General features: G+C 44.1%; 1 protein-coding gene across 4 annotated transcripts in view; it reads left to right on the top strand.

Annotated features, from left to right (window-relative positions):
• The window catches only part of ZNF185 (zinc finger protein 185 with LIM domain), a 74,067-nt gene extending 55,091 nt beyond the window's left edge, over positions 1 to 18,976 (top strand). For all 4 annotated transcript variants that reach the window (XM_078063893.1, XM_078063894.1, XM_078063895.1 and 1 more), the window contains 7 exons: positions 7,219 to 7,416; positions 10,161 to 10,265; positions 11,273 to 11,353; positions 13,059 to 13,130; positions 14,759 to 14,861; positions 15,679 to 15,777; positions 16,697 to 18,976. In XM_078063893.1, coding sequence (XP_077920019.1) covers positions 7,219 to 7,416; positions 10,161 to 10,265; positions 11,273 to 11,353; positions 13,059 to 13,130; positions 14,759 to 14,861; positions 15,679 to 15,777 — 658 coding nt within the window. In that variant the 3' untranslated portion in view covers positions 16,697 to 18,976. The remainder of the gene's footprint in view (positions 1 to 7,218; positions 7,417 to 10,160; positions 10,266 to 11,272; positions 11,354 to 13,058; positions 13,131 to 14,758; positions 14,862 to 15,678; positions 15,778 to 16,696) is intronic.
• The last annotated feature ends 4,169 nt before the right edge of the window (positions 18,977 to 23,145 follow it).

Here is a 23,145-nt window from a genome sequence, read left to right as displayed (position 1 = left end):
TTTTCTGTGAGTTAATGAGCCACACATTCTATAATTAAACCAAATTTTACTTAGTGACTACCAGCCCATGTACTAAGCATTGGGGATACTGACAAATAAAATTTGGTCCCTGACCTCAAGGAGGTATGGATAAGATATAATGGCAGCATAGTAGGAGTATGTGACTTGATTGGCCTCATTGAATCACGGAAGGCTTCACAGAGGTGACAGTTAATGTTCCTCTTGAAGAACTTTGTGAGAAGGTGAAGGAGGAGTTCAGGAGTAAGGGGACTCTCCTGTGCTAAAGGGTAGATTAAAGTGTTGCATGCTTGAGGAGCACCCTGTGGTTTGATATGGCTGTAGTTTATGGTGAGAAGACAGTGGAAAAGTTGATGTTGGGCAGATGGTGTACAGACAAAGATTTTATTTATTTATTTGTCAGAGAGAGAAAGAGAGAGCAAGAGAGCACAAGCAGGGGGAGCAGCAGGCAGAAGGAGAGGGAGAAGCAGGCTCCTGCTGAGCAAGGAGCCCGATGTGGGGTTCGATCCCATGACCCTGGGACCATGACCTGAGCCCAAGGCAGACGCTCAACCACCTGAGCCACTCAGGTGTCCCTTTTACAGACAATAGTTAACCTAGCAGGCCAGAGACTGCTCTCTTTAGAAAGGGCTGCTTGTGAGGCACCTGAGTGGCTCAGTCAGTTAAATGTCTGCCTTGGGCTCAGGTCATGATCCCAGAGTCCTGGGATCGAGTCCCGCATCCAGCTCCTTGCTCAGCAGGGAGCCTGCTTCTCCCTCTGCCTCTGCCTCTCTCTCTCTCTGTCTCTCATGAATAAATAAATAAAATCTTAAAAAAAAAAAAAAAGGTCTGCTTATAAGATGTGCTTCTGGGAACTTGAAAAGGTAAACAGTTCTCTACACTGATATGAACCTTTCCCTAAATGATAAGAGATAAGGCTTTCCACCTGGATAACTAGTACAAATAATGTACTTTATGCTGACTCTCTGCTTGCCTCCTGGGAGTTGGGAATTTCGGTATATGCCAGGCAGAAAGTGCCTATGTGACCGTCTCCAAAAATAATCCTAGGCTGTGAATGAAAACACTGCCTTTTCCTTTCACTGATTTTGCTTGGTATCCTTTTATGGTCATAAACCTTAGCCTTAAGGATGACTACATACTTAGTCTTGGGAGTCCTCCTAGTGAATCACTGACCCTGGGGGTGGTTTTAGGGACACCAATACACCATATCAATCTAATAAAGGACAAAAGCCACATGTTCACAGATGGGCAGGGTCAGATCCTTATGCCTTAACAAGGACTTGGACTTTCTCCAGAGGACGAAGAGAAGTCAGGAAAGTTTTTTAAAAAAATCATTGTCCACAATAGCCAAACTGTGGAAAGAGCAGAGATGCCCTTCAACAGACAAATAGATAAAAAAGATGTGGTCCATATATACAATGGAATATTACTCAGCCATCAGAAAGGAGGAATACCCAACTTTTATATCAGCATGGATGGGACTGGAGGAGATTATGTTAAGTGAAATAAGTCAAGCAGAGAAAGTCAATTATCATATGGTTTCACTTATTTGTGGAACATAAGGAATAACATGGAGGACATTAGGAGAAGGAAGGGAAAAATGAAGGGGGGGGAATCGGAGGGGGAGACGAACCATGAGAGACTATGGACTCTGAGAAACAAACTGAGGGTTTTAGAGGGGAGGGGGGTGGGGGGATGGGCTAGCCCAGTGATGGGTATTAAGGAGGGCACGTACTGCATGGAGCACTGGGTGTTATACGCAAACAATGGATCGTGGATCACCACATCAAAAACTAATGATGTACTGTATGGTGACTAACATAACATCATAATAAAATAAAATTTAAAAAAATCATTGTAAAATTCACACAACATAAAAATTACTATCTTAACCATTTTAAAGTGTGCAGTTCAGTAGTATTAAGTACATTTATGTTGTGCAACCCATCTCCAGAATGCTTTCTGTCTTGTGAAACTGTAACACTTTCCCCATGAAATAACTTCCCAGCCCCTGGCACCCACCAATCTACTTCCTATTTCTATAAATTTGAGTCCTCTAGGTTCCTCATAGAAGTGGAATTATGCAGTATTTGTCCTTTTGTAACTATTGCCTTTCAGTTAACTTAATGTCTTCCAGTTAACTTAATGTCTTCAAGGTTCATCCATGTTGTAGCATATGTCAGTATGTCCTTCCTTTTTAAGGCTGATTAATATTGCATAATATAGACACTGCATTTTGTTCATCCATTTGTCAATAGACAGTTGGGCTACTTCCACCTTTTGGTCATTGTGAATAATACTGCAATAAACATGAGTGTACAAATATCTCTTTGAGATCCTGCTTTCAGTCCTTTTGGGTATATACCCAGAAGTGGAATTGCTGGATCATATAGTAATTGTATGTTTAAGTTTTTTGAAAAAATGCCATGCTATTTTCTACAGTGGCTGTTTTCTATCATTTTACATTCCCACATACATAGAGCCAGAAAAGTTTTAAGCAGGGGAGTGATATGGTCAGAGTTGTGATTTAGGGTTATCTCTATGGTGGCAGTGTGAAGAATGAACTGGAAGTGGGAAGAGTGGAGGCAGGGGGAAGAACTACGAAGTGGTTCCAGTCCACCAAGTGAGAGATGAAGGGGCCCCAACTAGGGTAGTAGCTATGGATATGGAGACAGAACTGTTAAATAAGTATAATGGACCTAGAATTGGGCAACTGATAAGACTGGGGGGAACAGTGAGGGAAGGGGAAGTGTTAAGTCAGAAAGCCATATTTGTGGCTCATGTAGCATGGTGGAGTGTGTGACCTCTTTCGGCCCAGGTTGTGGGCAGGTTATCTCCAAGCTACTGCTTCACTGCCTGGAGCCAATAGAGCAAATGCCCAGTCCATGGAGATCCCAAGCCAAGGCAGCACACTCAAACAACTTGGCAGACAAGGGCACCTGAGGCAAGGCTCTGGCTTTCACATGATCCGAAGGGGTACGTGCACCTCAATGTTTATAGTAGCAATGTCCACAATAGCCAAACTATGGAAAGAGCCAAGATGTCCATCAACAGATGAATGGATAAAGAAGATGTGGTCCATATACACAATGGAATATTATGCAGCCATCAAAAAACCCGCCATTTGCCACGACGTGGATGGAACTAGAGGGTATTATGCTAAGCGAAATAAGTCAATCAGAGAAAGACATTTATCATATGATCTCACTGATATGAGGAATTCTTAATCTCAGGAAACAAACTGAGGGTTGCTGGAGTGGTGGGGAGTGGGAGGGATGGGGTGGCTGGGTGATAGACATTGGGGAGGGTATGTGCTATGGTGAGCGCTGTGAATAGTGTAAGACTGATGAATCACAGACCTGTACCTCTGAAACAAATAATACATTATATGTTTTAAAAAAAAGAAGATAGTAGGAAGGGAAAAATGAAGGGGGGGAAATGAAGGGGGAGACGAACCATGAGAGACTATGGACTCTGAGAAACAAACTGAGGGTTCTAGAGGGGAGGGGGTGGGGGGATGGGTTAGCCTGGTGATGGGTATTAAAGAGGGCACGTAGTGAATGGAGTACTGAGTGTTATACGCAAACAATGAATCATGGAACACTACATCAAAAACTAATGATGTAATGTATGGTGATTAGCATAACAATAAAATAAAATAAAAAAAGATTACTGAGGAAAAAAGAAAGACCATTAATCTTTTATTAGGAGCAGGCCAATGAGCCAAGAAAATCCTTTTTTTTAAGATTCTATTTATTTATTGGGGGGGAGGGGCAGAGGAAGAGAGAGAGAGAATCCACACTGAGCGCAGAGCGCAACATGGGGCTCAATCTCACGACCCTGAGATAACGACCTCAGCCGAAATCAAGAGTCGGATACTCAACCAACTGAGCCACCCATGCACCCCAAGAAAATCTTGTTATTTTAACAGAGAGAAAACCAAATTTTAGTTTTGTATCAGTACAATACTTGATACTAGAATTCTTTCTGAAAATATTATAAATAATCTCATTAAACTTTAGTAAATTTTGACCACAACAAATAAAATTTATTTTCTGTAAACATTTTATAGTTTAGAAATATCCATTTACATTTCATCTTGCAAAACTTTTGGAACCACTGGTTAATTTAGGACAAAACTTCTATTTACAAAAATATATTATTTATATATAATGTATTTATATTTATAAAAATATATTATAACAAATATATATTTATATAACAAAAATATATTTGCATACCTTGCATACAAAGTTGTTCTCCTTTGCCATTATTACTTTTAGTAGTCTCATTTATACATACTGATTATAATTTTTAACTATTAGTAACTTCTGTTTTACAGAGAAAACTAGGAGGTAGATCATTTTGAACTGTTTGTCATACACCAGCATTTTACAGTAGACTAGTAAAGCTTATGAATATATATCTCATAAAATTTTATAGTTACATACTTTTTTATAATATAATTTTTCAGTGTGGACAAATGAAGACATTTATTAACAAATCTATCTACAGCCGCTCTGTACTATAAAAAATAAGCAGCAAAAAGTATATAAACTTAAACTTAGGCTTAGTAACTAATGTTTCAGTATTTTATCTTACTTTGAAATGATCTAAGTATTTAGTGAGTATCTGTTAATTTAATTTAGCATGAATCTAAGGTTTTAAATTTCCAAAAAGATCTTGGAAACTGTCTTTAAGCTGACATATTATAAAACATAATTACTGTTGAAATAGAGTTTGTCAGAATAATGACTCAGTTTGATTAAAAGCAAATGTATATTTTTGTAATCTTAAACACCTAGTAGATGTAATACTAGCTTATTGTGCTAGTAAACCCATTAAGTTTAGGAAGATTATACTCAAGTAGAATAAAAATATGTGCTTGTAGTAAGGTTGATAACTCATGAGACATAACTGTTCTTATTAAACTAGGAATATTAAGCTAGTCTTATTTGCCAAAGATTTAGCTAAATGTTTTGACCTTGAATTTTTAAAACATTTGGGTTAATTTTTGTAAGAATACTGGTTTTTTATACTCAAAGTTTAGAATTTATTTATTTAATTTATGAAAGTCTTAGGAATATTTAATTTGTATAAGTGCTTATTTATCTCTAAGCCATTTGGAATAGAGGATAAGGAACTTTGTAAGTGAATTTGGTATACTTCCCAGAGATAGGAAAATATTACACATATATAACATACATATATACATAAACATACAGATAGACACAAAAAGAGAGATTTCATGGCTTTAATTCTAAATTTTCAGCCATGAGTCAGTTATAAACACACAACCACGAAACTCACTGGTTTTATAAGTGTTGTCTCTCATCTTTGCCCCACTTAATTTTTTTATGAGAGTTGTGTTTGTGGCAGATGGGACAAATTGAGGTTACCTGCTCAACATGAAGGCTAAAGCTTCCTACTAATATTTGTAGAGGAAGCTTTTAAGAAATGTTTTTGTCCTGATAGTAATCTTATGGAGACTGTAGACTAAGTTTGGAGTGACGGACCAAGGAGAAACAGCCCTTGGGGTGTCTCTAAGGTTTGTCTACCTGGATAAAATATCCAGAGCATTCAAATTAGGTTTTTCAGCTTCAAATGGTTGCTTTTTTGATCCCCGAGATCCTGGAGAGCCCCCTTTGGGGGCAGGGGCCTAAAGGACCACATAGTGGCGCTAGGCACAGATAATTTGGGATATTGGGAAGCAGTAGTAGCTTCAGGGGAAAGTTGACAAGGAAAAAGGAATGAAGAAGTCACAAGAGTGAGTGTAGACAGCTCTTTCATAATGTTTGGCTGTTGGGGGGGAGGAAACTGAGGTTGAGAAGGGCCTTTTTGTTTGTTTGTTTGTTTGTTTGGGACGTTGAAGTAATGAACTCTTGCTCTGCTTCCACCCCAGTTCCATCTCCACTTAGTGATGGAAGTGTAGAGCTGGCTATATGGTCAGACTGAACCCCGGGAGGGAACTGAAGTTCTATCTTGATTGCCATTTTTTTTAAAAGATTTTATTTGACAGACAGAGAGAGAGAGAACACAAGGAGGGGGAGTGGTAGGCAGAGGGAGAGGGAGAAGCAGACTCCTCGCTGAGCAAGGAGCCTGACACGGGGCTTGATCCCAGGACCCTGGGATCATGATCTGAGCAGAAAGCAGATGCTTAACCCACTGAGCCACCCAGGCACCCTTTGATTTCTATTTATGAGCTGCAAAGGGACCCTCACCCCAGATTGTTCATCTGTAAAAAGGGGATGAAAATGCGATTGCCTCGTAATAATAGCTGTGATTACTTAGCAATAAAGGACAAATACTCCTAACTGTGAAAATAAAGCTGCCACAACAATACGTATGTGCCTGCTTGTGCGTGTGCTGAGCTCCTACACATTTCAGCATGTGTGCATCCGCGTGTACCGCCATTTCCTGCAGCCAAGAGCTCCGACCACAGTGCAGCTGGGAAAGGTGACCATCAATAAGGAAAATGGCTGCCTTGGGCAAGATGGATCTTGGCATGGTTTAAGCTGCAGTCTTGTCCCGCACCATCCACTAGATGGCGCGCGAGGATCACAAATGGGCCGAGTCACACATTTCTGGTCTGGCTGGGAGTCTTTGGGGGTTGGTGACCCACTGTGGGGTCACCAGCCTCTTTGAAAATTAGTGAGCATAATGGTACTGTTTCCCTTTTGTCACCCTCACCCAGCCCGCCAGGGGAGCCTAGGGGAGAAGCTCCTTCTGAGAGAGCTGGGCCCCTGCGGGGCTGCCTGTGTTCTTAAGTCTTCTGAGCACCAGGGCCTGGGGAGAAAACCAGATGGCTTGAGGCTTTTTAGGCAGGACAGACAGACTGGGACTGAGAAGGCTTGGAGAAAAGAAAGATGGCAGTGGGAGGACGGGGACAGGAATGCCACTGTTTGTTTCCAGCTAGAAGACTGTCTTTTAAAACCTCATTGAAGTCATCATGTGTTCTCAGAGTCTTTGTCAAGTCTTTGTCTCTAGGCTATGGGCCTAGAGAGGAGCAGTGGTACTGGGATTCTCCCAAAGACGAGAAAGACTGGTCTCCGTGTGGTGGGGGCCATGCTGGGCTCTTCTCTTCCCCATCTTCTGGAAGAGGAGCCCACTATGGCCACAGGAGGTGACATCAGCAGGCAGTGGGTAAAGAAGGACTGGTCCCAAAGCACTTGCTCCATAAGGATATTTATTCTTTCTCAGCACCTTGGCTGGTTCTGAAGAGAAGAATGTGGCTGCCAAGGTGGGAGAGACCTTGCAGGAGAAGCCCACGGCCCTGAGAGGTGGCCAGGGAGACCCAGCTGTACCCTCCCAGCAGCCTGCAGCCCCCAGGACCCCAGAGCCACAGAGCAGCCCCAGAAGACCTGAGCAGCTTGTGGAACTGGACAGCCAGGCCAGCAGGTAAGGGTTATGCTGTGCTGGGCCCCTGCTACAGCCCAGGTTTTTTTGATGGGCCACCATGCAGAACAAACCGTAACGTGTTAGGCAAATCTGTTACTCTCTGCAGGTGTGAGTGGCTAGGAGGTAGTGGGAAGGTGACCAGCAATGAATGCCCCAGGGGTAGGTCTTCATGGGCTTCAGTTTGGAGCTATAGCATCCAGTCTGTTAGACCAAGCCTGGAACAGAGAAAGTGCACAGAGTATTATATTTTCTGGCAGCCCTTTGGAGCATGAAAACCTGGGTCAGGAGAGGATATGGAATGCCTTTGCCATTAACGGAGATGGAAGGTCTCTGAGGAAGGTGTGTCCTGGTGTGGATGGGAGCTCCCCGGAGATAAATGATGTTGGATGAACTCTTCCACTGCCACCACTGCCAGCCAGGGTGGCCTTGCATGGCAACATTTGGGTGGTCCCTTTGCTCTCTGGAGATCTTTCCCCAAGGTGGCCATGAGTTTAGAAATAACCAAGAGCTATGGGCCTAGAGACAGTATATAAGTATCTCCTGTGAGCCACATACACATTGAACAAGAAGGCAAGGGCCCTGCCCGCTCACCCTCAGGGAGCACATGGTGCACCAATGAATAAACACTATAGCAATAATACCGTAATGATAACCACTAGCATTTGCTGTGTACTAAAAATGTGCAGGCACTGTTCTTGTGCTTTGTGTGTACTCACTTGATTCTCACACCAACCATATGGGGGGGTACTATTATTATCTCAGATCTATAGAACAGAAATGGAAGCAGAGGAAGGTTGAATAGCTTGCCAATAGTCATTCAGCCAGGTAGTGGCCTAACAGGGACTAGAAAGCAGAGTCCAGAGCCTGTACTACTTATCACTGTGCTGTATCTGTTGCCTCTCCATTGGTGATAAGCCCAGAAAAGAAGGAAACTGGGTCCTCTAATGGAGAGAGGCCAGGACAGGGGGTATTGTAGCTAGGATGTTCAGGGAAAGCTTTTCTGCGAAGAAGGGGACAGTGCAGTTGAAACCTGAAGCACAAGGAGGCGCCAGACTGGAAGAGAACCTGGGAAGACACAAGTGGGCAGCATGTACAAAGACCAAGATGGGAGAGGGAGTTGAGGAGAAGAGATTGAAAGAAGGGCTCTGTGGTTGAAAGGTAGGAAGTGAGGTGAGGAGGGGGAAGGAGACCAGGTGGGCAGGGCCAGGGCTGGATCTTGTAGACTAGGAGTAGGCTATGGGAGAGAGATGGGATGTTACCTGACCAGGGATAGGAGCCCTCCTGGTGGATGTCTGTCATTGCTCACGTTGCAGTCCTAGAAGGATCCCCATGGGATATTTTCTTACCTTGCCCCCTCAGTTCTACTGTCCCTTCAACTCTTGTGCTGGGTGTGGGCCAGGATGCCAGACGCTTGCTAGTTGTTCCTTCCTCTTGCAGTCATTTTCTTCTCACTCTCTGGCTTTGTATTTTATCCCCTATCATCTGTCTTTCCAGGTTCCCGTGGGGCCTCCCCTCCCAGCTAGTCCATCTCCTCCAGTTTCCATGGTTCATTCCTATATCATAAGGTGACATAGGAATAGGCACAGGATGACTGGGCACATGGAAACAGGGTACTTCACCCAGCCTCGGGTGAGAGAGCAGGTACTCCAGAAGGGCTTCCCAGAGGAGAAGGTGGTGTTATGTGCAAAGATATGAGAAAGTCAGTCAGTATGCCTAGAGATTCAGGTATATATGACAAAGTTTGAGAAGATGAGACTGGGGAGCCAGGCAAATGCAAGATCATGATTGTTTTCCCCCCTCCCCACTCTTAAACTAGTTGTGTTCTTGGGCACTGGATTCTCTAGCAAGGGAGTGATGCCCCAGAGCCCGGGCCAGGTGGAGGCAGCCACATTCAGAGGTTGGTCTGAGCAGCAACATGTTGGAAAGAAGCCAAATTCAGCCCAGGACAGTATGTGCCCATAGAGCTGTCCCAAGGCCACTGGAGAGTAGGTATATGTAAAGTGGATGGCACACAATGGGGGGGGCAGTGGTGGTGCCCAACAGCATGCCCTGACCTACAGCGGGCAGAGTGAGAGCAAGTAAGGGCCTGGTCAGAGAAAAAACTTGTGAGCCAGCTAGGAGGTCAGATTCCAGGCCAACGGCTGTGTGTGCAGCCAAGTGGTGGATATTCAGAAAAACTGTCATACGTGTCAGTTTCTTGCCTCTGCTCATGTCAAATGCCTTCCAAAACGAGGTGCATCCAAGTCTCTTCTTTGGTGCTGCCTAAATTTATTTGTTCCTCTCTCCCTTGGTGTTCTTTTCTCCAGAGAGTTCTCTGGAGGATGAGGGGGTAGAGTTGATCCTAGGAAGGGGCTGTCCCATCCAGCAAGGAGGTGAGCTGGACTGTGTCTGTCAAGGCCCTGGTAGCCCCCATGCTCTCCTCAGACCAAGTGAGTCACAGGCCAAGGCCTTTGGCTGTAGTGGGGAAGGATGCTCTAAAATTAAAGTCTTACCACTGACTCACAGTGTTACCTGGTCACTTCACCTGGGTTTTCTTATCTGTAAAGTAAGTGGTTCCACCCACTGATCTCAAGAACCTTGTAGAACACAAGCTCAGTGATCTGCATGGGTTGTTTACAAGCATTGGCATATTTTTAAACTCCCTGAAGTGGCAGTCTCAAGAGTAGGCTCCCCAAACCCTGTTGTTGCCGGAAGATGTCAGCTCTCAATGTTTACACACTCACCCCTCCCTTTACTTCCTTCAGAGTGACAAACCCCTCGAGTTGTGTGGTCACTGTTACCGCCTCTACTGAGCAGCCTCATGTTTACATCCCAGCCTCCCCGAGTGAATTGGACTCCAGTTCAATCAGGTAAGAGGAGACAACCTGGGAAGTGTTCTCTGGGCTATATCCTCCCTAGAGCTAAAGGACTTGGTTTTTATCCCATGTCACTTCCCTGATGTTAGCTCTAGTACCACCCCCAACTCCCAGCATCCCATTGGTCAACGGGCCACATAGTGTAGCCCAAATCTCCCCAACATAAAGTCCTGTCTGTAGGCCTGGGCAGTCTTAGCATATCCCCAGTGAGAAGCTGAGGTGGTACTTCCTGGTGCTCTGCCATCCGTAATAATATCTTTTGAGGAACGTGTGTGGGAAGGCCAGAGAAAGCCCACTGAGGCCAGGGCCCATGTCTGTCTCTCTCCCATTACACCCACTGCTTCACCTGCAGGAGGCTGAGGAGGTGGGGGGCGGGGCAGGGAAATCAGAGGGCCCTCTGACAACATCAAGCCAGGTTGATAAAGGCCAAATTCAGGGCCACGGTGAGCCCAACATGAGGCAGACTTCCAGTGTTGCCAGGGACCTATCTAGGACTGAGAAGGGAGAGATTAGATTGTTGGTGGAGATTCACACAGAGCGGCAAGGACCAACAGTCTATGTCTGCAGCTTGGAGGCTATCCTGGGCCAGATAAAAGGGAAAGAAAAGGCAGTCAGAGAGGATGGAAAGTTCACTGTACTGGAGTCTGGGGAGGTGGGGGACAAGCCTCCCATAGCGTAGAGATCTGCGTGAAGAAGGAAAGCATATTGACATTGGCTCCAGGGAGCCTTTTTCTAGGGTTCTCAGATCTGCACATAGCAGGCTTCAATTTCAGCCCAGTCCACGGTGTGCTCAGTGGGCAGCAGCTCCTGTTTGCCATTTTCCTTGCCTGGCGGTAGCTAGAGCCCATCAGCACTTCTACTCCCGGGATTTACCATGAGTTCCTTTACTTCTTCAAACCATGTGGGAACCCTCCTAGCCCTGGAGCCCTCCTTTGGGCCAGGCCCAGTCCCCTGGAATCTTTCAGTATACCTCTTTCTGTTCTACTGTGCTCCTTCCACAGCAAAGGGATTCTCTTTGTGAAGGAATACATGAATGCTAGTGAGGTATCCTCCGGGAGGCCAGTGTCTTCATGCTACAGCAGGTAAGAGCACGTCCCAGATCCTTCCATGATCCTGGATCTCCGGTACCTCGTCTGGGGCTTGGCCCAGAGTTGTTTCTGTATAATCATTTATTGAATGGGTGAATGATGTAATTGCCCACAGACATGATTTATGAATTTCAAGCTGTTCTACCTAAGTCAGTGCTTTTGTGTTCCCCCTCTATTAATTCATCCTACACCCCACTTCCAGTGCCATCCCTTCCTGCCTAGCTTTGTTTGTTGGTAGACAAGCTTTCTTTAGTAAAATTCTGAGAGCATTGCTCTTTACAGAGCTGACAAGGCCCTTAGGGACTTTTTACCTAGTTAATTCCATCATGTTTCCGAGCACAGGCACACATTGAACACACGTTTGACTGCAGATCCTGATATATGCATAACTTTTCAGTCATCATCTTCATCTGGTTGCTTTGTGATGCCACGTGGAAAGATACCTTCATGCCACCTCAGTTAAAAAGTAATGCGCACCGAGACAGCATTCCTCTGGGAATGTTTTTTTATGACACATCATCTCACCGCTAGGATGAGGATTTTAGTAACAGAGAGGAACACCCTGGCCTTACTTCAGGATTGGGCCTCTGGGGATTCTGAACCAGCTTTCACTGGTACTGTGGAATAATGACCATAGGTGTCAAGTTCAAGCCCCAGCTTGACCCCATTGGTTGGGTCATTTTTGATGTTCAGTCTTCCTGAGCCTTAGTTTCTTCATCTGTAATTCCTTAGGGTGGTTTTTGTCAATAACTTTATTGAGATACAACTCACATATCATAAAGTTCACTCTTTAAAGTATATAATTCAGTGATGTTTAGTACATTCACCATGTTTGCAACCATCACCACCATCCAATTCCAGAACTTTTTCACCACTCCAAAAGGAAACCCCATACCCATTAGCAACCCCCCACACCACCAGTCTCTATGGCTTTTTTTTTTCAGGGAGCTGTCCTTGCCATCTAGCATTTGTGTCTATGAGTGTCACTTGATTATACTCTATCTCCTGGTTTTTCTCCTCCCATTCCCACCATTCTGTTAAGTTTAATTCTTACACAGTCTGACAATTAAATGTATTTTAAAATTGAATTTTACATTCAGTTAAGATGTTATATCTTATGAAAAAAGCAGTAGAGTTTCTTTATTGGAGGATTGTAGCTAGTCACATTTTCCTGGCAATAGGATTTTATTTTTTTAACCATTTGTATTCATTATCAAAAGTCATACTACTGAAAAATGAAGATACAAAAATTTAAAAAAAACTTCACCTCAATCCCCCCTGTAACTCAAGCACAGGTAATATGTTAGAATGTTTCCTTCTTTTATTTGTTCCCATTCCTAATGTCTGATTTCTGCTGTGTGGGCTCCTGGTGACTGTCACATTGTAACGCAGACATGTATGTGGGGAGAAAAGCCCTGATCCCATCCTACTGATCAGTGAATCTTATCTTCCTCAGCATGGCAGGTATTCTTTGCCCCCCATTGGAAGGGCTCTTCTCCAAGAGAATTATGCCTCTCTGGCATGAAGTTCAAAACTTCCCCTGCCACTCAGCATAACAGATGATGGTGGGTCATGCAGAATCGTGTCTCAGCTTATGGCCACAAGGTTAATAATATTAGCAAAGCATTTCCACTCATGACCGTGGTAGTCATCTTGCTTCCATCTTCTGCCCTCCTCTTCCCCATCGCACTCTCTGCAGTATTAGATGCACTGAGGACTCATGTGACATGGAGAAGAAACCTGCATGTGACAGCTCTTTGTACTCTAAGAGGTAAGTCTACAATCTTACCAGGGAGCTCTCAGGTCTACAGAGAAGAAACAGCTGAGGGACATTTCCACACAAAGTCCATTTGCTTTTGTCTTATGCTTGGCTGCTTCTGATCCACTTGCAGATCTGTCACACCACTACTTGGGTGATGCTTCCCTTATTGGGATGTTACAGTTGTGGCAACCTTTGAACCCAGCTAAGACCAGAAGGCAAACTCAAAGGGCTGCTAAGAAGGGAAATGGTGGTGTCTGAAAGCCCAGGGAGCTCATGTCAGCAGGAGAGGCCTTGGGATTAGAATGTAAATGATCACTTAATAAACCTGCACATATGACCAGAAAGGAAAAAAAAAAACTAAACTACAAAAGACAGTGGTGGATGGAAAGTTAAGAAAAGTGGGTTGCGATCATCAAGAAGCCAGAGAGAGCCATTCATTTGAATTGAATGAGGCTACCATTCAGCAGTTTCAAAAGCTGTCACTACATGACAGTGGTCACAGAATGGTCTTAATGATAAAGAAGTCCTATTTTAAAATTCTTGAAACAGAAGAGAAAGGAGTCTTAGAGATGGAGTTCACTCAGGTCACAGTGGAGGAAACAAGCCTGGAAAGAATAAATAATATGTCTTATGTTACACAATGAGTTAGTGGCAGAGCCAGGACTAAACCCCGGGTCCCTGACTACTCCTAGGTCAGGGATGTTTCTACTGTATTATCTGACTAACTGTGAGCTGAAACTGGTGATGGTAGAATACATGGGGGAGGGGGGAACAGGGCTTTGATGAAGGCAGGAGTCTTTAGCAACACTGTCGAGAGACTGAGCCCTGGGCCATCAGCATGATGGAGGGACCAAACCTGAGATGCTCACAGTAATTCTGAGCCCTTGAAGGGAGGAGACTATGTGGCTTCAGGTTGGTAGCACCACCCCTAGTTCCTGTCAAAAGCATACTCAAATCTCTGGAAGAAAGCACTCACAATTTACACCTGAAGGATCAGGGCTGGACGGCACTTTCAGCAGGTTCTCTCTGAGGAGGAAAAGCAGGGATGACTCTCAGGAACAAAGGCAGGGATCCTCAAAGTGGGGAGATACTCACCCTAGAAGTTAGAATCTAGAACTTCAACATGAGGTCCCAGTAGGCTCTACAGCCGTACTGTCTTTGTGATGGTCCTTGGAGTGTAGGGTCTGAGAGGCAAGGTTTACTGGTCCCAGGCATGAAGAGAAGGGTCATCAAGACAGGGGGCCAGGTAGGGCATGCAAGGGTATGTCTCCTGTAGAAGAAGACATGGGTCTTCCTGTTCTAGAGGGGGGTAGTACCCCCAATATGCTAGGCAAAGGGTCAGGGAGAGGCAAGCTGCCTGGAATAAGAATCATACCAGGAGGTCTTGTGGTCCTCATATGATTTGCAAGTAGGGTGAAGCTACATGACCAATTTCTGGAAATATCATGAGGGTCTACAGTGGGCTGAGACCCAGTCCAGCCCAAGGATATGCAACCAATTGCACACTACAGAAAAAGATGGCAGGCTGAGAATCTGGGCATCTAGGCCTGGCTGTGTCAAACCAGAAGGTCTGACTGCATCACATCAGTAGTCTGCATGTCAGCCTGACTGCCAAGTTCTTGTTTTTCATCTCACAGAACAAGTGGAAGGATCTGTACTTACTGCAACCAGGAGATCAGAGACTGTCCAAAGATTACTCTAGAGCATCTTGGCATCTGCTGCCATGACTACTGCTTTAAGGTAAGGAAGAAGGGTGGTGCTGCTAACATGGTCCAGAGTTAGGGAGCCTCATGGATCAGAGTGTAAAGAAGGCTTGATCTCTGTGTGATTGTGCTCCATGTCAGAGGCTTGGCAGGACTGGGAGCTGAATGAGCAGAAGGCTTAGCCCAGGGCAGGCTTGGAAATCATTGGAGACCCAGACACCTGGGGACTCATGACTTCTCTTATTCAAGACTGTCTGCAGGAAGGCCTGCTGCAGATAGCTGGCCACTCTTGTCCTTTAGGTGCCCACTAGAGTGACAGGTATAAGAGTCATGAGGAAAGCAGAGCTACACTCCTGTAATAGCCTTCCCTTTTATTAGATTTTCATATCACCTTCTTTGGACCTTAAACATCACAACTAAAGTCCCACAGCCCTCCTATAACAGCAATGACTTACTTTGTGTATGACCCCAGGTTGAATACCCTATGTGGACTACCTCACTATATCCTCATGGTAACCTGCCACTGTGCCTGTTTTATATATGAAGAAATAGAGGCTCAGAGAGCCTCAGTAACTTGCCCAAGCTCACCCAGCTAATAAGTAGTGGACTTAGGGCTCAAACCCAGGCCCATTTCTGAAACCTGGGCTCCTAACTACTATGTGATCATCCTACCTGGTAGTTTGTGTGAGTTTTTTTGTTTGAGGTTTGTCTCGGTTTTCTAACCCTTTTTTATTGTCTGCTTCAAAGTCCAGGATGTGCCATCAGCTCAGTGTCTGCTCAGGTGCACCCTCCACACTCCACCCATTTATGTTGCTTCATTTGCATGTTGACCTCTAGCTTGCTTTCTCTTTCAGTGTGGGATTTGCAGTAAACCAATGGGTGAGCTCCTGGATCAGATCTTCATTCACCGTGACGCCATCCATTGTGGGAAATGCTATGAGAAGCTCTTCTAGGTGGGTGCCAAGTAGCCAGGAAACTTAATAGGGAGAAGAAATGTGCCCTGGTCTCCCCCTGAGTCTCAACCCAGGATACTGTTATCTCTCTTAAGCTTTATGTTTAGGGAAGCCCTATGAGACTTTGAAGTTTTAGGTAGCACAGATAAAGACGCTCCCCCACAGACACTTCTAAGTTGCAGGGGTCATCGTCTCTTCCTGTCAAGAAACACCTTCCATGTACCACCTCAGGTGAGCCCTCCAGCTGTCTTGGGGTGCTGGCCAGGCCTGTGTTGTTAGCCTCATTTGAGGACAAGCAGATAAAGACCTAAAAAGGAAAAGGGCCTGGGGAAACACCTAGCTAGTGGATGACAGAATCGGGATCTAACGCAGGACTTTGAATTCAAATCCAGGGCTCTTTGCTACATTCCCTTGGACCACCTCCACCATTGCTTGTATAGCATCAGATCAGGACTCAAAACCAAGGTGTTCAATAAAACAAGATACAGGTGGGGGGCCAGGATAAGGGGGCATGTGTGGGAGGGGGTGGTGCCATCCTGGGGCTGGCCTGACCAGGAAGGGCTACTTGGGCACCTTTGGACTGCATTGTCAATACTGCTTGAAGACAGTGTTGCATGCTAAAAGCCAGCAGAATTGACCCCAGTGTCTGAACTGCATGGGGCCTGGTGCCCCCAGGACACTACCTTTCCAGGTCTTGGCAGCTAGAAGCACAGAGCAGAATATCTACCTTGAAGGCAGTGGGAATGGGTAGCAGTCAGGCTCTCCACCAGCTACAAGCCTGTTCTGCCTTCTCTCTAGAAGACACATTAATCTGGACTATTACTCCTAATGCCTGGAAACATCAACCCCAAGAACCTCTGACTGATTATTGGATTGGGTGTGTATTTCCAATCTCATAGCTACTACTATTTTCTTTTAGTTCTTCCAGGCTGAGAAGAAGCTGATGACTCCTGGACAAGTTTGGCTGTCCCCAGTTGCCCCAAGTTGCTGGCTTCTCTTCCCTTACTTTATCCCTGCCCATTTGATTTCTTCGTGCTTTTGCCCCTCTCAAGTTGAACTGCTTACATCCAGTAGAGTATCTTAATGATGCTATGATAATTACTTGTGTTTGTAGCTTTTTATAACTTAGAAAGCACTTTATGTCCATGATCTTATTTCAGGCTCAAGAAAAAAGGATTGAACAAGAATTTAATCTTAGCTTTCCTAAGACAGGTTGGCCTCCTGATGAGTTTAGGTGGCCTGGTACAATAAGCAGGAGCATGGGTTTCAGTGTGTCTTGACTTTTGGGACAGAGAGCAAACCCACATTCTAAGTGTACCTTTGGGACTTGAAAGCGGGAGATGCCCTAAAGCTTCTGAGGAGCCAGGTTGAAGACTTGATGATGTCTGGTGGGTAAATTGCAGACATTGAATGCTAGGGATTGGCATAGGCTAATATTTGGATTGTATTTTAACTTTCCATACACGTTTAAAAGTAGTTAGTTGCTTTTGATTGAATTATATAGCAGATTTTAATTATCTTCTCCTTCCCACTTTTCACTATAATTGAGGTGGTTGTTTTTTTTTTCCTGCAGGCATGTGGGCATGTATTAGTAAGTCACACAGTTAAGTTTAAATTCTATAGGATGTGATTCTTAGGAGGCCACCGACCAAAGAAACATCTGTGTCTGAATTTTGATAGTTGATTAATACCTTTGCCCTCAATTCCCAATAGTTACAGGAAACTCTTCTAAAGTAGGTTTTAGGGTGTATAGACTCCAGCAGGATTAAAAGGGGAGAAAAGCAGTTAACATTTCTCAAGGCCTTACTACGTATCAGGCATTATCACAAAGTGATGGCATTAATTCCTATACCAATTGTATGCAGAGGGTATTCTTGTCCCCAGTTTACAGATGAAGATCTTGAGGCTCAGAAGGTGGTCATTGCATTATGTGGAATCATTGCTGTCTCTCTCCAGAACCCATGTTCTCTTCAGTAACAGTAACCACAATACCAAGCACTGTGCGGAGGTTACCTCATTTTACCAGGTAACACTGCCCTCCTCAGGCCTCCCCTGAGGCATACTCTTCTTACAAAGAGATGAAAGTATTAAATCATGCTTCTCCTCTGGGCATCCTAGGTCTCCCTATAAAGTACCACAAATGCCAACTGACCGCCTTCCCTCTCCTCCCCTTTCCATGAAAACAATTCTGAACTAAGATGCTCTTCTGAACTCAGATTTCTCTGCTGGGTAGAGATTTGACTCACAGACCTTCCCAAAGAAGAGCTTGTCAACCCAGGGAAACCCCAGTAAGCTAGCTGATCTGAGTCCAGGGCCTTCAGTAACTTATTTTTCGCTACAGACTGTCCCAAGATAGCAGCAACTACTGGGGTCCCAAGTACCTGGAACACAGAAACCTGTTGGCTGTCTAAACAGATTGCAGGCCCATCCATGCAGTCAGCTGATACTCTGCTCAGGTTCGACTAAGCTCCTCTGCCTTTGGGACCAGCATCACTGTGTAAGGTCCTTGAGAGAAAGAACAACCTGAGAGTTTTTCTGATGAAAAATGAGGGTCTCTTCTCTTGATTTAATTAGAAAATGTCTCCGTCTCTCTCCAGTTTGTGAGTCCTATGCACACTGGGTGGTGGATTTGTCTTCCCACCAAATGATCGGAGAGGAACACTCCATTTATTTGCATAGATGTGCATTAAATTTGCTCTGGAGGGGAAAAGTGGTAAAATATGTCATGTGCCAACACTAAATGTGAGCTGGTATTCCTCAAGTATAGCCCACAGCATGGAACTCAGCACATGGGAGGCACTGATACATAGGTATCAGTATCTGCTGAATAAATGAGTAAAAGGGAAAAAAAGGCTGCTCCTTAGTGTGGGAGGTGCCAACCCTGAATCAGTATAGGCCCAGTTGATGGAGTACAGGATAAAGAGGTCCAAGATAGGCTGACTTCTCCACCTTTAAGATACACTCTGCCTTTAAAGGGGTTTTAGAATCAATATGCAAGAAATTGATAGAAAGCTTGTAAGATCAGTATTGATTTCTATTCAGAACAGCCTCTTTCATGTCTAAAAAGGCACAGAATTCTGCAGACTTAAGAGAGGTGGTTGCATTATACTTTTGCTTCTTTTTAATTGTCTAGTTTTTTAATCACATTTGCTTAATCCAGATTAATGTACACAATTATAATAAATGTTGAAGTATTAGATGTGTCAATGCTGTCAATGTTAAGGTTTCCTTTTTTTAAGTGTAATAACTTGGTGTATTTGCCTGTGTAATTTATTTTCTCCTATTACCTGAAGCCACTCTTTTTTTTTTTGAAGATTTTATTTATTTATTTATTTATTTATTTATTTATTTATTTATTTATTTAAAGAAAGAGAGAGTGATCAAGAGAGACAGCACAAGCTGGTGAGGAGGAGGCAGAGGGAGAAGGAAACTCCCCTCCGAGCAGGGAGCCCGATGTGGGGCTCCATCCCAGGACCCTGGGATCATGACCTGAGCTGAAGGCAGTTGCTTAACTGACTGAGCCACCCAGGTGCCCCTAAAGCCATTATTTACAAAAGTAAATAAATACTTTAAGAAATATCAAATATAAAGAGAAGAAAATAGCATAATCTAGAAATCATACGTGCAAGGAAGTGTGGAATTCTAGACCAGTCAGGTCTTAATAAAGAATATTTTATTCTTTTGGGTCCATCCTCCTCTTCATTATCATTGCAGACAGATGGCCATCTAGTCTTTATCACACACTTGCAATGACCAGCTCAGTCCCGTACAAGCTCATTCTGTCTGTGGACAGGTCCAGTTTCAGAAAATGCATTCTTCAGTTGAGTTAGAATCTGTTTCCCTTTAACTATTGCCCACTGGTAATCTATCATCCCTCTCCTATATGCCAACCCCTAAGTTAGATGACGATGCTTATTGGGTTCTCCCTTCATCAACTCTTCTCCCATTTAAACACCCCTGGCCCCATCAACTCTTCTTTGACAGTAATTCTAAATGTATGTATCTCTCAAACCCCTCTCAAAGGTGCTCCCACAGACACACATCCAAACCCATTCTTCCAGATGTGTACCAATAGTCAAGACTTTCATCTTGCTCACTAAGGCCAGTGCTACAGAATCCTGTTGAATTGTCATTCTGCCTGTCAGTGATCCATGCTTCTGAGTTTTGTATCCAAATACACAATTTGCATGCTCTCTATGTCTTGATCCAGCCCAGAGACAAAAAAAAAAAAAAGTGATCAAAAAGTCAGTCTGGGGGCACCTGGGTGGCTCAGTCGGTTAAGCATCTGCCTTCGGCTCAGGTCATGATCCCAGGGTCCTGGGATCGAGCCCTGCATCAGGCTCTCTGCTCAGCGGGGAGCCTGCTTCTCCCTCTCCCTCTTCTGCTCCCCCTGCTTATGCGCTCTCTCTCTGTCAAATAAATAAATAAAATCCTTAAAAAAAAGTCAGTCCAAAAAAAAAGTCAGACATGATGGAGGAATCCTTCCACTACTGAGGAGGGACCTTGGAACCCAATGTTCAATAGCTATTGAAGTAGTGTCCCTGGATCTACTTTCTCACCCCAACCTCAGTCACCATCTTGGGTATATGAGTACAATTGGGAAAGGAAGAAGAGGTTTTACTACTTCAAAAGACAAGGACTACAGCAGTAGCTCCTAGCCAGATATTTCTAGGACTCTGTTGGTGACAGTATAGACATAAATACCTAAAAGAAAAATACAGTAGTGTTATTTTGAAAAATCACTTAGCATACCAGGTTTCCACCAAGCAGGGATCAACCTGTACTTATTCTTAGTCTGGAAACCTGGAAACTTAGTACTTAGTCTCCTCCCACATAGATCTACACTTGTGAGGGCCCCCAACCCATTCATCCTCATGTGGTGTCCTCTAAGGACTCTGCTTATGAATGTCTTCCACTTGTGAGTCTCCACAGAATGCATTCCTCTTGTGATGCTTCTTTGCACAATATTGTCTCCCTGTGAAGGTCCCAGGGAGGAAAGCTTTCACTAGGGGAACCAACACTGGTTCCATTGAATAGAAAGTTAGACTACCACCTGGCAATTTGGGGCCCCTCATACCACTGAACCAACAAAGAAGAGGGTTACTGGGTGGTTGATTGCTTCTGATTATCAAGGGGAAGTAGAATTGCTGCTACACAGTAGGGGTAGGAAGGACCATATCTGCAACCTAGGAGACTGATTCTCTGAGATTGTCTCTTAGTGTTCCCTTGTCCAATAAGAGAAGTTAATGGAAAACTATAGTGACTCATGCAGGCAGGACCACTAAGGGCTGAGATTGATCGAGAAGGAAGGTTTGTATCTTCCCACCAGGTAAACAACCACAACCACCTGAATGAGGTCATGGGGAACTTGAAATACTGGTGGAAAAAGGAAGATATAAATACTATGACCTCATGACCAGCTGTAGAAATAAGAGCTATAAAAGCTATGCATATTTTGTCTTGCTTTGTTATTATATATTTGAATCTACTAGCCCAATTTTTCCTTCTCTCATTTATTAATCTTCATTTAAATTGTGTGGATGGTGCTTAATCTTATAGTCTATGGATTACAGCATATCAAAGTGTAATTGTGACAGAACTACGAAAGGAACAGACATCCCCCAGATAATGAGAGTGTGTCTAATGGGATTTTTGACACTCCTCCTTGGAGAAGGTGAAGTCACAGTCACCTATATGAAGGATGCTTGCATTTTGCTAATCAGAAGCATAGTGTTGCTATTGATCATTTAGGGGAAAATATGGATAGAAGAGTATTATGGGTGATGAGTGGTCAAAGAGGTGGGCCATGCTGGACTGACTGTTAGCAACTATGCAGCATGCTTTCCTCTTTGTACGTTCTTTCCTCAATATAAGGGAGAATCCTGAGAAATATGCATCCCAGAATCCATCATTAGAGTGTTTCTGGGCTCAGTCCTCCCAGTACTCAAGTACTCTGAGAGATACTTATACCAGATTTGGAAGGCAGAAGAGAAGAAGCCCTTATTCTCTGGCAGCACCAATGGACACTATGGGGTGTCAAAAATAGGGTACACATGTTTTTTCTCGGTGGCTTCTGGAAAACTTGCTGAGGATCATCTATGACAGTCCTTTAGGCAGCTGCAATCGTTGGGTTTTCTTCCTTATGTTCCAATGGCAGCCTCCCTGATCTTTGCTGCTTCAGCCTTATATTGATTGTGTAAACCACTGATTTCCTGTTCTCAAGCCTTGCTGCTTGAGAAAGACTGGCACTGCTTTCCTGATGGGCTTCCCTGTTAACACTGTCTCCACCGAGCCTTCTTCTACATGAATGGCCTCTGCAACATGCTCTCTGCCTGTGAATGTTTTCTACCACACTATCTGTTCTGCGAAAGACCCATGCTCCAGGCTGTCCTCGCTATGCACTATTTTTGAACACTTTCTGCACAGTGCTGTCTCCCAGGGAGCAACTTGTGTGCCAGGCCTGTTATCTAACACCATCTCTAGGATTCCTTTCCCTCTGAATATCTTCTGAACACTGGGCCCTGCCCATGAATCCTGCCTGTGACCCCAGGAATTCCTTTTGTCTGCTGCATTCTTCATAATGTGATCAGCACAATTTCTTCCTCTGGGTGCCTTCTGTACCTACTTCCTGCTTGGAAATATGTGTGTCTCTCTCTAAAGTTTTATCTGGCTGTGAGAGATGACTACAGAGCATTTTCTGTGAATATTGTTTGCACATTCATACTTTTTATTAGTTTCAGGGGTAGAATTTAATGATTCATCAGTTGCACCTAACACCCAGTACTCATTACATCATATGCCCTCCTTAATGCCCATCACCCAGTTACCCCATCCCCTCACCCACCTCCCCTCCAGCCACCCTCAGTTTGTTTCCTAGAGTCAAGAGTCTTATGGTTTTCCTCCCTCTCTGTTTTCATCTTATTTTTCCTTCCCTTCCCCTATGTTCATCTGTTTTGTTTCTTAAACTCCACATATGAGTGAGATCATATGATAGTTGTCTTTCTCTGACTGACTTATTTTGCTCAGCATAATTCCCTCCAGTTCCAACCATGTCATTGCAAATGACAAGATTTCATTCTTTTTGATGGCTGAGTAATATTCCATTATATATATACATACACACACCACTTCTTTATCCATTAATTTGTTGATGGAAATCTGGGCTCTTTCCATAGTTTGGCTATTGTGAACATTGCTGCTATAAACATTGGGGTGCAGGTGCCCCTTCGAATCACTATGTTTGTATCTTTTGGATAAGTACCTAGTAGTGCAATTGCTGGGTCATAGGGTAGATCTATTTTCAACTTTTTGAGGAAACTCCATACTGTTTTCCAGAGTGGCTGCACCAGTTTGCATTCCCACCAACAG

This window comes from Halichoerus grypus, chromosome X, assembly GCF_964656455.1.
Source record: "Halichoerus grypus chromosome X, mHalGry1.hap1.1, whole genome shotgun sequence".
Classification (NCBI taxonomy): domain Eukaryota; kingdom Metazoa; phylum Chordata; class Mammalia; order Carnivora; family Phocidae; genus Halichoerus; species Halichoerus grypus.
Note: the sequence above shows the minus strand (reverse complement) of the source record. Positions and strands in the feature narration are given on the sequence as shown.